The 15,635-nt window shown below is 46.4% G+C and overlaps 1 protein-coding gene across 1 annotated transcript; it reads right to left on the bottom strand.

Annotated features, from left to right (window-relative positions):
* Positions 1 to 1,545: 1,545 nt before the first annotated feature.
* Positions 1,546 to 15,048, bottom strand: gpat3 (glycerol-3-phosphate acyltransferase 3). The gene is made up of 13 exons (XM_063012037.1): positions 14,939 to 15,048; positions 12,811 to 13,009; positions 10,493 to 10,559; positions 8,969 to 9,260; positions 8,118 to 8,192; positions 7,759 to 7,848; positions 7,559 to 7,652; positions 6,634 to 6,749; positions 6,497 to 6,552; positions 5,539 to 5,624; positions 3,915 to 4,043; positions 3,757 to 3,836; positions 1,546 to 3,041 (listed from the first exon to the last, which is right to left on the bottom strand). Exons 2-13 carry the CDS (start codon positions 12,955 to 12,957, stop codon positions 2,828 to 2,830), a joined length of 1,446 nt encoding a protein of 481 aa, XP_062868107.1. The 5' UTR covers positions 12,958 to 13,009; positions 14,939 to 15,048; the 3' UTR covers positions 1,546 to 2,827.
* Positions 15,049 to 15,635: the final 587 nt, after the last annotated feature.

Below are 15,635 nucleotides of genomic sequence, written 5' to 3' on the forward strand. Positions count from 1 at the left end.
ACGAAGCTAAATGCTAAAAACAGGAACGTTTGTGACCCGATTTAAGATCAACATCGACTTATAACTACACTAAATAACCAGAATATTTGGGAACCCCTCAGAACTATTGAGTTTAAGGGGTTTTAGCCTTTCTGGGAACGGTTTGGTGGATTATCTTACCGAGTTCCCTGTGCATGCTAAAACAAGTTTGGTGTGTAAAACTTCAGTGTCCTGTTGACATCCCAAAAGTGGAGTGGAGGCTGTTATAGCCCCAAATTACCCGACTCTATCTGTACTTTGTCTGGTACTGTTGCAGTTTTCCTTAAAAGGGGGTTCTGTGATTTACCAAATTCTGACTGTACCTGATTGCATGGGGGTCCGGCGTTGGCTTTACATCCTCATCAGAACACTATGTTAGTTTAACTTCTGAAGAATAATAATAACTGATGAAAATATAGAAACCCCATTCCAAAAATGTTGGGACAGTAGGTACAATGCAAAACAGGTACATATATATTTTGGAGCAACGTGCTTCCATTTAGACTGTTTACTTGTACATCCAGACAATTCAAAGCTACCCTCATCACGTGTTACAAAAGCTTGGATTCATCGTAACAGAGTGCAGGTACTATACCAGCCTGCCTGCAGTCCAGACCTTAAAAACTGAAGCAAAAATATTAAACTTTTACACCTACAAAAATAGGTGTTGTCAGTACAGAAGGATGTTAAGAGGAAACATAACTGTGGTAAACATGAATATTATATATGTACAGCAAAAATCGCACCAAGGGGTAAAACCAAGAACCACTCCAGAGTTCGTTTAGGACTGAACTGAGATCCCTTCCTCTCTAGGGTCTGAGTGCTGAGTCAGAGTCAAGTCACGAGTCTTTAAACTAGAGTCCGAGTCAAGTCACGAGTCTTTAGGCTAGAGTCAGTCAAGTCACGAGTCTTTAGGCTAGAGTCCGAGTCAAGTCACGAGTCTTTAGGCTAGAGTCAGTCAAGTCACGAGTCTTTAGGCTAGAGTCCGAGTCAAGTCACGAGTCTTTAGGCTAGAGTCCGAGTCAAGTCACGAGTCTTTAGGCTAGAGTCCGAGTCAAGTCACGAGTCTTTAGATTAGAGTCCGAGTCAAGTCACGAGTCTTTAGACTAGAGTCCGAGTCAAGTCACGAGTCTTTAGGCTAGAGTCCGAGTCAAGTCACGAGTCTTTAGACTAGTCAGAGTCAAGTCACGAGTCTTTAGACTAGAGTCCGAGTCAAGTCACGAGTCTTTAGACTAGAGTCAGAGTCAAGTCACGGGTCTTTAGACTAGAGTCAGAGTCAAGTCACGAGTCTTTAGGCTCTATTTGTTTCTATTTACTTTTTTCAATTGTCCCAACTCTTCAAGAATTTCTGTTGTAATTAGATTTTTTTAAATAGATGACATTTGCCAAAAAAAGTAGTCAAGAACTTCTATTATATTTTAATAGCAGGATTCTTTGTACTACTTGGTGACCTTACATCGAAGAATTAAATGATACATGAAATAAACGATCATTATTGATCAATTCAACAAAGCTATCGAACGCACGTGTTTGAAAAAATATTTATTGAATTCTGACCAATCCAAAGTAGCACAAACTATTCTGAATAAAATCTGTGACATTAATGAACCAAGAAAATAACGTAACAGCAAAACTAACCGGGGTGCCAAAACTTTTGACCAGATTTGGGTGTGCGTTCATGATGCAGAAAGAAGTCTGTTAAAAAGAGTTCTGCAGCTTTAAAAATAAGAAACGTTACATTTAGACTTCGGAACAGGAGCTGGAATTCGCTTCCGTTTGGACACGAGGATTATAAGATCTGGCATGTTGTTGGGGTTGCGTTATTTACAGTCTGTGTTCCAATTCATTCCAACACTACACTAGAATGTGGTTGTATGCGGTCTCCATCTCCATCGTTAAGGCAGGCGATGTTATCCAGGCACCCACCTGATTCAGATCCTCCAATCAGACTCCCGGGAGGAGGAATGATCGTCATCCGCTGCTCCACAGTCCGACGCTGGTGTGCTTTACATCGATCTTGTCCACATGTGGCATCGTGCATGAGGATCTCTGCACCAATGGGATTCCTGCTAAACATGTCTCGCGCGGCTTTCTTCCAGAAGCAGTTTGGAACTCGATAGTGACTCAGTATGGTAGCCGTAAACTTGTGTGGGTTCACAGCTGAGCTGTTGTTGCTCCTAGAGCTTTGGTACGGCCAAATTTACCAGTTAGATGAAAAGTAGGCCCACTGGTGCCTGTGTAAAGTACACTCCACGCCCAAAAGTATCTGGACACCTGACTATACTGTATATAACACTTACGGCTTTGAATAAAAACACTCAACCGAGACTTGATGAGAAGCCCTGTCTTACAGTCAGTGTTCCAATTCATCCAAGGTGTGTAAAGAGGTGAAACCATCACAACAATGCTCCTAGAACCCGGCTTTATGCACCGAGGAACACTCATGCTGGAACAGGAGAACATCAGTGTGACCAAAATACCCCAAACTTAATAATTAAGAGGGCCGTCCAAATACTTTTGGGCATATAGAAAACAGGAAGACTTAAAGAATCAAAGCATGGTTGACCTGTGGAGTAAAAGTGCTCGTGATGCTCCAAAAAATGTGTCGTGACCTAATATATCATGATAACATCGTTAGATTGTTCAGCCCTAATTAATGACCATAAAAAAGAGAACACTGTGCCCCAACTTTGACCCCGCCCAGCACCCCCAACACCCCCAATATCCAGCATTATCAGCTTATTGTTTATATCTGATGCTTCAGTAACGGAACAAAAAAATCCTTAATGAAATCCCAGAGCGTCATCATTTAGTCTGTAGGTTCTGCATGGTCCTCCGCAGGTTCCTCCGCAGGTTCCTCATCAGGTTCCTCATCAGGTTCCTCATCAGGTTCCTCCAGATCTCTGCACATCTCCAGCGGACCGCTCTCCCCTCCGTCCTGTCCGACAATCATGCTGCTGTACATCTTCTGCTGCTCCTCTTTATACGACTGCTTCACCTTCTCCCTCTTCAAACCTCCGTCCCTGCAACACCAGCACTCAGTAACACACACACATCACCAGAGCGACATACTCACACTGTGTGCCAAAAATATATGGACACCTGACTATTGGCTTATTAGTATGAACGTCCGTGGTTTGTGGCTGCAATTTTCAGGAAAGGTTTATCACATGATGGCTGAGTGTGTCTGTGGGGATTTGTGCCTGGCATTTGTCAGGTAGTGGCACGGCTCACAATCAGTGTTCCAATTCATCCCAAAGCCTGTCGTTAAGGACCAGTTTGTGCAAAAGGTACAACAGACCTTCCCTAAACTGTTGGCAGAAATGATTCACTTTATATACCTGTTAGTATGAGCAATAACTCAGCAAGTAAGGTAGTGAACTAATAATCAGAGGGTCACTGGTTTAAGACCCCCCGACCAACATGTCGCCACTGCTGGGCCCCTGAGAAAGGCCCCTTAATTTCTATTGTCCACACAGTGCTGCATAAAATGGGGTAAATGCGAGTCTATGAGATCTGGGTGGAGAGGACTAGTGGAGGCCCTGCAATGGTCAGACGTCCTGTACAAAGTAGGGGAACCCACCGCAACCCTGATCAGTATGTACTAGAATAAAATCGGGGAATTAGGATTTAAAGGGTGACGTCTCAGGATTAATAACACCGTATCCCCTAGGACAGAGGCTTCCGCCGTGACCCCACAGACTTTTGTGTGTAATGTGTCTGGTTTGATCCTCTCACCAGGACAGATCCACCAGTCCACCCTGGCGGGCGATGGCCGATTTCACCCGGTTGGCGAAGTGGACGGCGTCCTCGCCTTCCTAAAAAACAAACACACCCCGAGTCAAACCTCCGTCTCATAACCGAACGTTAACTCCCATCAGCGAGCGTCTTCATACCTGTCGGGTCATGGGCGGAAGGTACCAGACGTTACACACTATGGCCCAGCTGGTCATCATCCGGAGCAGGTAGCTCACCATGTTGTACTTCGCGCTGTTCCAGAAAGCGTCTCCAAACTGAGGGTCGTACTGAGAAAGAGAAGCAGGAGGACCAAATCTGAGCCGAATCTGCATTAGTGTGGAATATCTGTATCTGTGTTTATCTGGATTTTCTGTTTCACTTTTAAACTTGTGTTAGAGCTCCAGCTTCTGAGAAACGATGAGAATCAGAATCAGCTTCTCCCAGAGTCTAAAACGCTTCTGGTTGAAAATAAAGCTTAACGTGGTTTAATGTAGTAAAAGAAGGAGACAGGAGCACTAAACTTCTCTTCATTATTACTGCTCATAAGTTCCTCCACTAATCACATTCCTCACTCGCTGTTTTACTACAATAAGTCACGCTAAGTTTTGTTCGTACGGGCCGAGTCGATTTAACCGCCTCGTATCAAACAGTTTGTCTCATTGGAGGAGCTTTGGAAACCCTAACCCTAACCCTAACCCTAGAACTTTAAGCGCCACACAAAAATGGTTTTGCCGCTTCTCATGTGAATGCACCCTAACCCTGACCCAGGACGCCCAGGTGGCACCAAAATCCGATAAACTAGCCTGACGTGTTCTCACCATGCACTTTTTTCAGCCCATTTTAGTCTGAGTCAGGTTGGTGAATCTGTTTGGGTACGTGTGAACACAGTAATCGCATCGAGACCCTTGAGAGGAAGGGATCTCAGTTCAGTCCTAAACCAACTCTGGAGCGATTCAGCTGGACTCTTGGTTTACCCCTTGATCCGATTCGTTTGGGTAAGTATGAACACCTAATAATGCCAAGTAATCTGACTTATGCCAAGTTCACACTACATGACTTTCCAAGTGGTCAGGGTCGCTGTACAGTTCACACTACACGACTGGATGTTTTGTAATCGGGAGTCTTTCAAGTCGGTGTGTATTTCACTATTACACGACTGATCGGTGATTGGGGGGGGGGGGGGGGGTCACACACTACACCACCTATCACCAACTGGAATCACAGGCGAGCTTCTCCAGTCTCCCAAACTACATTTTGTCATGAAAACACACGTGAGAAGTGACGAGGGGTTTAATGATACCACATCCAAAAATACACATCAACAACTAGCGAGCGATCAAAGTTTGTGCAGCGTAAAAACAAAGAGGAAAGATAAATGAACCCGAGTGGATTTGGCTACGTGGCCAGCAGGGGGCGTCTGTTCTGTTCTGTAGTGAGTTGGAGGTTAATAAATACTTTTTGCAATGCAGCGTGGGTGTTTTGTAGAGAAGGATAAGGTCAGAAATACTGTAAAACGTGAGTGTGTGTCCCTGTCCCACCTTTTCACACTCCTCCCCTGTGTTCCCCTCACACCGTATCTTGTGTTCTCATTGGCTGTTCAACACCGCACTCATTGCCAGTCGGCCGACTCATATCCAGATATTTACCAAGCTCGATATTTATCTTCAGTCGCCAAATGCTCGAGCCGCTTGGATGGAGTTGTTGAGTAGTTCAAACACAATTTAGACCTTGAACATCACAATTCTATGAAATGCTCAAACCTTAAAATAAGGACCCACGTACCTTGATTGCTACTGGGTAGATGGTTCCTCCGATCTCGAAGCTTCCCTTTTTGAACATCATGACCGAGGTGTTGTTGATGCACGTTCCTGTAAAGAAAATGCATCTTAAAAACGATCAAACTCACAGTCGTCATCCTCCATCGTCCCCTCCTTTGCTTCAGTGGCCTTCGACTCTACTGGTGAGAATTTGGAGCGTGTCTCTGAGAACTTGTGCCCATGTCAGGTCATGCATTGATGCTGGACCGGAAAGTCCTGGCTCTGTGTGCAGTGGTACAGTCACACCAGAGGGCCTTCCTTAAACTGTTGGCTCAAGGTTCAAAGCATTAATTACAAGTGGTGTCCACAATACACTTTATAAACAGCCTCAGCTTCGTCTCAGGTGAGCGCTGTCATCAAGTTCGTGGGCCATTCTGAACACTTCTGGGATGAATTGGGATGTCTGTCGGAGCCAGACTCCTCATCCAACACCAGTGACTGAGCTCATGAATTCTGAGCTCACAAGTGGGCACAAGTTTCCACAGACACACTTCAAAACACACTAGAACAGTGGAGGCACATATCAATACCTATGATATAAAGTCAGGTGTTCACATACTTTTGACCACTTAGTCTGTATATGAAAAAATATCTATGCCAGTGTTTCTACCACCCCCTGCTGGCCAACGAGGGCTAAAACCATCACACACTCCCACCAATAATGGAATCTCACAGAGATCCGCATGGCGTACGGCAAAATAATCCATTGCTAGTGCAGGCACCTCAACCGGACAGCAGAGGGCGACAGCACTGGCACGACTGGCAAAGCCCGGCCGGGTCGAGAGCTCCTGATCCCGCGAGGGTGGGCTGGCATGTCAGAACTCTACGCCACCCATGCGCCACACATCTATCGTCTCACAGCATAAGAACACAAGGGCACGATCAGAAGAAGCTGGCACACGCAGGCGGGCGAGGAGCTTTACCTTCAGGAAAGATGAGAATGGGCAGCTTGGTCTTGTCGGCGGCGTGATCTCTGAGCCTGAGACGAGAAGAAAAGAAGTTCTTAACAGATTCACGGGTTCTCATGAGAACTCTCGCGTGTCTGGGTTCTGACCCTCACCTTCTGGCCACGGCGTGGCGGTCCTTCATCTCCGACCTCTCGAACCAGACGTGCGGGCAGGACCTCACCATCGCCCGCTGGATGACCCCCATCATGCCCCCGTGAACCTGACCCACCTGTGGACGGAGGACACACAAACGTCTCTGATCGGCATTTTATTAATGACCAAAAGTATGTGGACACTACATTAAAAAACAAGATTTAGGAGTGTATCTATGGGAATTTGTGCCTAATCTGTCAAAAGAGCATGTATCTTGTCCGTATCTAGTCCAAACCGCTTCTTTTCACCTGCACAGAGTCTCACATTGCTCTGTGTTATTCACCGTCTCTGTGCAGTGCCTCGGCTGGCCAGCAGAGGCCGCAATAGCAATGAGGAATCCCTTTGACCTGCTCTCCCTCAGACACAGCCAATTACAATTACACTCAGCCCACAAAACATGGCTAGCACAGCCTCCAATTTTGGGACAGGATTTCCACAAGATTTGGGAGAGTATCTGTGGGAATTTGTGCCTATTCTGTCAAAAGAGCATTTGTGTAGTGAAGTACGTTGTCCATGTTGGACAATAAGGCTTGGCTTACAAGTGACGCTTCACATGTGCCAAAGCCAACCGCTTCTCTTCACCCGCCCTCCCTCAGACACAGCCAATTATGTCTGTGTAGGCGCCCGTCCAGTCTATAGCAGAGCTTCGAGATTCGAACTTGAGAGCTGGAGACTGCCACCCGAGGGCCCACAAATGCTCCTGACTGAATGGGCACAAATTCTTGTAGACGCACTCCAAAACGAGAGAAATCTATATGAACGCACAACATTTTTTAAATGGGATGATCAACAAGCTCATGGTCAGGTGTCCATATTTGGTCATATAGTGCATTCTAATTAAACTATACATATAATAATAATGTGTATTAAAGACCCCCCACTCACCATGGCGTAACAGCCGTCGTTAGCTAAGATGACGACGTCGATGGGGGACGTGTGATTGGCTACACAGATTCCTCCTTTTTTCGGGCGGTTCTCCCTACAATCAGAACATCAAACACGTAACGTCGACCAATCACCATCCAGATAACGAGGATCAAAGAGGATTAAACGAGGGGTGGAACCCTGTACCCCCATGTACCCACTTGTTATGGTAGCGGATGTTGGCTGATAAACCTCGAGCGCAGATCCTGTAGCAGGTCAAGTGTACCAGATCACTGATCCAGTTCTTCACACTAACACACACGCACACGCACACGCACACGCACACGCACACGCACACGCACACACACACACACACACACACACACACACACACACACACACAAACATAAATAAACATTCATGAACCAACATATACACAATCAGTACAGTAAAAAAAGTACACACACACACACACACACACAATCATTAACTAACACACACACAAATTTACAATCATAAATCAAGACACACACACACAGTTTACAGAACACTTTATTCAGAGTTGGTATGAAACTGGTACCTGCTGCTGGGTAACAGACCCACAAGTGAGGTGCCAATCACCAACCAGCTCAGTCCTATAGCAGCAAGAGTGACCCTGTACACACACGTACACACACACACACGTACACACACACGTACACACACACGTACACACACACGTACACACGTACACACACACACACGTACACACACACATTTTGAGTGATATTCGTCTTTTTCACCCAATCCAGTCACGACCAATTGGTTCTTGTCTCTCTCTCTCGTCATCGTACTGGCGCTCACTGTCTCTCCTGCTAATCACTGACCAACTGTACCACTCGCTGACCCATTAACTGACCAGGTCAATGAATGACTGACTTCATGTTTTACTTACAGACTTACTGACCGTCTCCCTTGCCATCACAGTTTAACCAACCGAGTTGCAGGTTTACCGCCTCGCTCACCTATTGTCCTTATGCCACTTCTCAGGCAAATAAAAAGAGACTGGCGACCGAAGGCCACGTCAGAGTGGGCGTGTCCCCGTACGCGGCTCTCAACACACCTCAGACTGGACGCCGATCCATTGCAGGGCCTCTGCCACCAAGTCTCCCCCAGACACAGCCAATCATGCCCATGCAGACGTCCGACGGGTCGATAGGGATTCACCGCTGGTGGTTCGAACCAAGCAGTAGTGAGCTAAAGTCATTTACCGCTGCACCACCACATCTGCCTATTGGACAGTTTTTATGCCGGATCCCCTTTTTAACGCAACCTTCCTGTTTCTATCCGTGCTCGGGACCTGCACTGAGAGTGCACCGACAAATGCACCTCCCAATATCTAGGCTACTTTTCACGACCCCCCACTGGACGAGACCACGGACGCTAACTCACCTGAGCGGCAGGAGGACGCAGTAGCGGACGAACACCCCCAGACCCCAGATTATGGTAACCCGTACGCTGATGTAGCAAAAGTTGTTGTTGGTGCGAGTCAGAAGGTTCCAGGAGGCCAGTTCCTCGGACGAGAAGCTCTGGGTCACCTGGTCCTCCATGATGCTCTCGATCCCCTTCTTACAGAAATAAAACACATCGCAGAGGGTGAAGTCTCCCCCGGAGAGTTTCGGCTGGGACCGGCGCAGCTCCCCGATCTCCTCCTGCATAGAGCCGTCGTCCTTCTGGATGATCCCTGAAACCACAGAGGAACATCAGACCCTCCACGGGGAGTTCTCGCCGAGGCTTGGCCCTGTTTTAAGGTGTTTTGTGTGTTCCCGATTGGTTAATTGAAGGCTACCATGGCACAAATTAGCATAACGTTGAGCTTTGATGAACGTCCAGCCATCAAGTTCCACGCTGGTCCAGCAGAGGTTACCAATGAAGTGACCAGAATTCAATTCAAAGTCATATCTGATTCCCCAAACCTGACTGAGGAGGTCTGTACCTAACCCAACCGCTTCTTTTCACCTGCACGATGCAAGTTCACACAGGGATCAGGATCGCACTGCTGTCTATTATTCACCGTCTCTGTGCAGTACCTCAACCAGCCAGCAGAGGCCGCAACTGCAGCAATGGGCAATCCCTTCAAGCCAGTCAATAGCAGCAAAGATTCGAACCCAAGGCGTGGTGGGGCAGTGTGGCGTTCTGTACGCCTTGCTAAAGACCCTTGAATTCAAATCTCAGCTACGCCATCAGCTAGCCGTGCGCCTACGCTGACAACTAACAGCTGGGAGCATTTCCTCAGAAGTGCTGCAGTTACGCCCTCTGCTGGCTGGTCGATGGTGCTGCACTGCACAGAAACGGGGGATAATGGAGATCAGTGCAAGACTGTGACTCTCCGTGCACGATACGGATCTCTGTATGAACACACCAGGTGCAGGTGAAAAGAAGCGGTTGATACTGCACACATGTCAGAGGGGGCATGTGTTAGTCACGAGCCTCTTCGGTCAGGAGTAGTGGAGGAATACCATCGGGGGAATCGGATAGGACTAAATTTTTTAAGAGTCTGATGGTTATAAGTACAGCGCGTCCTTCATCCAGAACAACGTGTTTCTCAAGCTGGGTAAAGTTCACGTGGTGATGCCAGCTAGAATTATGAAATGCCCGACTTGCAACATCACAGCAACTTCAGTTCGACGGTTGGCACTGATCAACGCCAACAGACCGACCGAAAGAGAACGTTTGCTCCCTCCTGTCGAAACGTTTGGGTTCTTTTAAACAGAACTGACCACAAAACCAGAACCAAACCCAAAGCATGTGCCCGAGCTGAACTGGCATGAAGTTATTCTACCCAGATGCCAACTTATTAATTAAACTGTATTTATTTAAACTGTTTCATGCACAGTTCCTATACCAGGCAGCGCCCCTGTGTATGATCAAATATATTTAGTCGTGGTGACATGGTGCCAGCAGGAATGCCCTCACCGTTGGGTAGATGAGCCGGAATCTCAGGCTGCTCCTTCTGCCCTCTCTGGATCCTCCGGGTGGCCCACTGCCCAAAAAAACAAGTTTATTTTCAGGTGCCCTTCAACACAGAAGCTCAAACACGCCACAGTGTTCACAACCAACTCCAATTATTTATGATTAATTCAAATCAAATCAAATCAAATGTCGACGTGTTTCTGTGATTGATAACGTGGGTACGGAATCCGATGGTGGGATGGGCACGATACCACACACTGTGGCATTCAAATCTGGACTCTAGATTTATGAATGTAAATATAGTCTTGTATAGAAAAGCAGCCTGGCCCTGCTTTAGGACGTACACTATACAGCCAAAAGTATCCGGACACCTTACAACCAGCTTGTTTGTTGGACCCCCCCATTCCAAAACCATGGGCATTAACATGGCAGCACTACCACTCTTCAAGGCAGTGACAGCCTTTATACTTTGGGAGTGTGCCTGTGGGAATTCTATGCCTAGTCAGTCAAAAGAATACACTTTTGTAAGGTCAGGTGCCCGTAGTGGACAGGAATCCTTGCTCGCCTTGCAGTCGACGTTCCAAATCGTCCCAGTGCTTTTCAGCAGGGTTAAAGATCAGCGCTTGGACTGTGGGAGGAAACCGGAGCTCCCGGAGTAAACCCACACAGACACAGGGAGAACATGCAAACCCCACACAGAAAGGACCCGGCCGCCCCACGTGGGGATCGAACCCAGGACCTTCTTGCTGTGAGGCGACAGTGCTACCCACCGTGGCGCCCGTCAGCGCTCTGTACAGTTTCTCCACACCGAACATGCTTGTACTGTAAAAAAGGGAAATGCCCTTCCCCAAACTGTTGCCACATATTTAGAGACATGTCATTTATTTTACATCATCTTACTGGAATGGGTGTGTTCAAAATATCTGAACTTAATAATGTCCCAAGCAGGGGTGTCCCAATATTTTTGTCCCCAAATACACCGATCAGCCATAACATTAAAACCACCTCCTTGTTTCTACACTCACTGTCCATTTTATCAGCTCCACTTACCATATAGAAGCACTTTGTAGTTCTACAATTACTGACTGTAGTCCATCTGTTCCTGTACATGCTGTTCTTCAGTGGTCAGGACCCCCACAAGGACCCCCACAGAGCAGGTATTATTTAGGTGGTGGATGATTCTCAGCACTGCAGTGACACTGACATGGTGGTGGTGTGTTAGTGTGTGTTGTGCTGGTATGAGTGGATCAGACACAGCAGCGCTGCTGGAGTTTTTAAACACCTCACTGTCACTGCTGGACTGAGAATAGTCCACCAACCAAAAACATCCAGCCAACAGCGCCCCGTGGGCAGCGTCCTGTGACCACTGATGAAGGTCTAGAACAGGGGTTTTCAACCTTTTTAGGCATGCGCCCCCCTCCGTGTGCCGAGCGCGACTTGCGCCCCCCTCACACCCCGCCCCCCTCCCCTTGGTCCCTTGGTGGAACAGCACTCGGTCGTGTGTACCAAGCGCTGCCCCCCCCCCCCCCCCCCCCCGGACAGCCGCTCGCGCCCCCTCGGGCAAGTACTCACAGGTTGAAGACCCCTGGTCTAGAAGATAGCCGACTCAAACAGCAGCAATAGATGAGTGATCGTCTCTGACTTTACATCTACAAGGTGGACCGACTAGGTAGGAGTGTCTAATAGAGTGGACAGTGCATGGACTCGGTGTTTAAAAACTCCAGCAGCGCTGCTGTGTCTGATCCACTCATACCAGCACAACACACACTAACACACCACCACCATGTCAGTGTCACTGCAGTGCTGAGAATCATCCACCACCTAAATAATACCTGCTCTGTGGTGGTCCTGTGGGGGTCCTGACCATTGAAGAACAGCATGAAAGGGGGTAACAAAGCATGCAGAGAAACAGATGGACTACAGTCAGTAATTGTAGAACTACAAAGTGCTTCTATATGGTAAGTGAAGCTGATAAAATGGACAGTGAGTGTAGAAACAAGGAGGTGGTTTTAATGTTATGGCTGATCGGTGTATAGTGTATAAGGGGTCATGAAACAACTAAACATAAAGTTGTATAGATGCTATTATAGAATGAAATAGAATTATTCTATTATTATTATTTTGCCTTTAATAAAAAGCCACTGATGAGCCAAAACTTCAGGACCCCCTTAGGGTGAGGGATCTATTATTTGTTGATCTGATGATTTTAATCTTGACGATCAGGTGAAGCCTGCTGGTTGGACTCCAGGGTGGGTGGTCCTAATGTTTTGGCTCAAGATGCGAGACGTTTTCCTGACCGCTGCGTCCACGTTTGGTCTTACCTCGATTGTTTTGACCAGCGCTTTGATGTAAAGGCTGGTGAAACCCAGCGAGATCCCGAACATGGCGGGTAACACGATGAGCCCCAACATCGCGCAGAACCACAGCTGGAGGATCACCAGCGCCACAGTCCAGCAGGAAACCTCCATCTTCGCCCGGGAGCCTATCAGCCGGTGCTGGTGCACGCTGGGATCAGCTCACCTACGTCCACAAAAAATAAACAACAATAATAATAACAATAAAATAAAATAAAGAGTCCTGTACTATATCTGTATATATTGAATGAATGGTGCTAGTTTTTATGTAAGTGAATGTGTATTGCAACTGTGAGGGACTGAGCACCTGAGCATTTCACTCACCTTTCACACCTGTGTTAATGTGACGTGACAATAAAGTGATTTGATTTTGAAATGTTGCTTTGACTTTGTTTAATCTGCAGCCTTTACTTTGTTCCAACTATCCTCACAGCATGTGGTTGGTTGGCACAAGTGTGCTGCATGACTTTGGTCATAAACAAACACAGTTAGGAAACACGTCCTGATTTTTTGGATGCTTTATTTAGCTCTTAGTTTAATTCTTGCCAGTTCTGTATAATTCAGTGTGCAAACGTGTTTCCCTGCGAGGCACGGACCCACCGAGACTCTGACCAGGATTAAAATGAATGCTGGATGTGACCACATGGTGGTGGTGTGTTAGTGTGTGTTGGTATGAGTGGATCAGACACAGCAGCGCTGCTGGAGTTTTTAAACACCTCACTGTCACTGCTGGACTGAGAATAGTCCACCAACCAAAAATACCCAGCCAACAGCGCCCCGTGGGCAGCGTCCTGTGACCACTGATGAAGGTCTAGAAGATGAGCGACGCAGCAATAGATGAGCGATCGTCTCTGACTTTACATCTACAAGGTGGACCGACTAGGTAGGCGTGTCTAATAGAGTGGACAGTGAGTGGACACGGTGTTTAAAAACTCCAGCAGCGCTGCTGTGTCTGATCCACTCATACCAGCACAACACACACTAACACACCACCACCATGTCGGTGTCACTGCAGTGCTGAGAATCATCCACCACCTAAATAATACCTGCTCTGTGGGGGTCCTGACCATTGAAGAACAGCATGGAGAAACAGATGGACTACAGTCAGTAATTGTAGAACTACAAAGTGCTTCTTTTTTTTCCACCAACAAATGATTACGTATGTGTATCTAAACTGCGTCACAGGTTCAATGGTTGTGATTTTGCAGTGGCAAAATGCCAACCAGTGGGGATTTTGGCATCAGCATCGACACCACGCCAATGGAAAAGTGGCATCAGTGGTACCAAGAACTAAACAAAAAATAAGGGAATATCAGACTCGCTGGGTGTAAGGAACCGTTTAAAAGAGTCCTGAGACACATCTGTATGCATCGGCCTTCACGTGTGGATACTGTGTGTGAAGGTTTAATTGGCTTTATGTTTATATTATTACATTTTAAGTGGCACCATAAGTTGGCACCATGGCACAGCTGGTACTATAAATGCAATAAATGTAAATAAGGGGTTTGGTATGGGTACTCCGGTTTTCTCCAACCTCTCGAAACCATTAAGAAGGTCGATTGGCTGTGTGTAGGTAAATGTGTGAAGGTGTAGATAATTTCAGGGTGTATAAGCCAAAAGTGGAATGTCTGCCCAAAGTTGCCCCAAGGTGTAAGAGATTGTGTATGTGAATAGAAGACTGGGGGTGAATACCTGGGCTGTGCCAGGCGTTCCCAGGTGGGACAAGCAATGAAATTCAGGAAACAAGTAAAGATTTAATACAAGTAAAGATTAATTAGTTGTTAGTTTGGTTTCATGTAAACAATAGCTGTAATATAAGAGTAAAAACTGACCAACCAACCAATTCAACTCTCAACCTTTAGTGATTGTTGTGTATTCGATGGCATTATTTGGTTTTTGTTGTTGTTTTAAACACGTTCTGTGTGAGAAATCGATGACAGAATGCTAAAGAAGCAATGCAACTCAAATGTAAACCAATATAATCGCGATATTATTGTTAATATCGCGATTATGAACTGAAACACACACCGCTACAGTCACTCAACGCAACAACGACAAAAACAAGTTCATACCAAACCTGTACATTTACTCTTACCTGGGTGATTCTCATTCTTCCTTCCAGTTGTTTAAGTCCCGCTGTCATTGAGTTTCAGCTCCAAACTCCAGATTCGAAGCTTTCTCGAGTTTTACCGACCGGTCACAAAGTTCAAGTTGGACGTTACAACATTTTTAAGCAACATGGTAGAATCGCGCCTCCCCCTTTATTTCATCACACATGGTATCGCCCTGCTGCTATATGCGACACCGCTAGACGGTGCTGTGGTCACCCATTTACCACAGTTTCATTAACCTTAATAAATATACTGATTTATTTATAATTTAATTCATTCATGGTCTGTTTTACTATCGTTTCATCCTGTCCAGGGTCGCGGTGGGTCTGGTTTTTTAAGCAAAAGGCAGGAAACACCCCAGACAGGTCACCAGTCCATCACAGCAATTTCAGTATCTCCAATTAACCTGACTGTATGTCTTTGAACCTTGGAAGGAAACCCACTCAAACACAGGGAGAACATGCAAATTCCACACGAAAAGGACCCAGCCCGCTCCACCTGGGAAATGAACCCAGGACCCTCTTGGTGAGTGCTACCCACATAGTCACTGTACAGCATGAGATAATATAATGTGTGTATATACATACAGTTTAAGTAGAAAGATTACATACATGTGTAAGGGATGCTATATCTGTGACTACATCATCTAAACATATTTACTTGTTTAAAAAGAAAGAAAGA

This window comes from Trichomycterus rosablanca, chromosome 16 (genome assembly GCF_030014385.1).
Source record: "Trichomycterus rosablanca isolate fTriRos1 chromosome 16, fTriRos1.hap1, whole genome shotgun sequence".
Taxonomy (NCBI): Eukaryota; Metazoa; Chordata; class Actinopteri; order Siluriformes; family Trichomycteridae; genus Trichomycterus; species Trichomycterus rosablanca.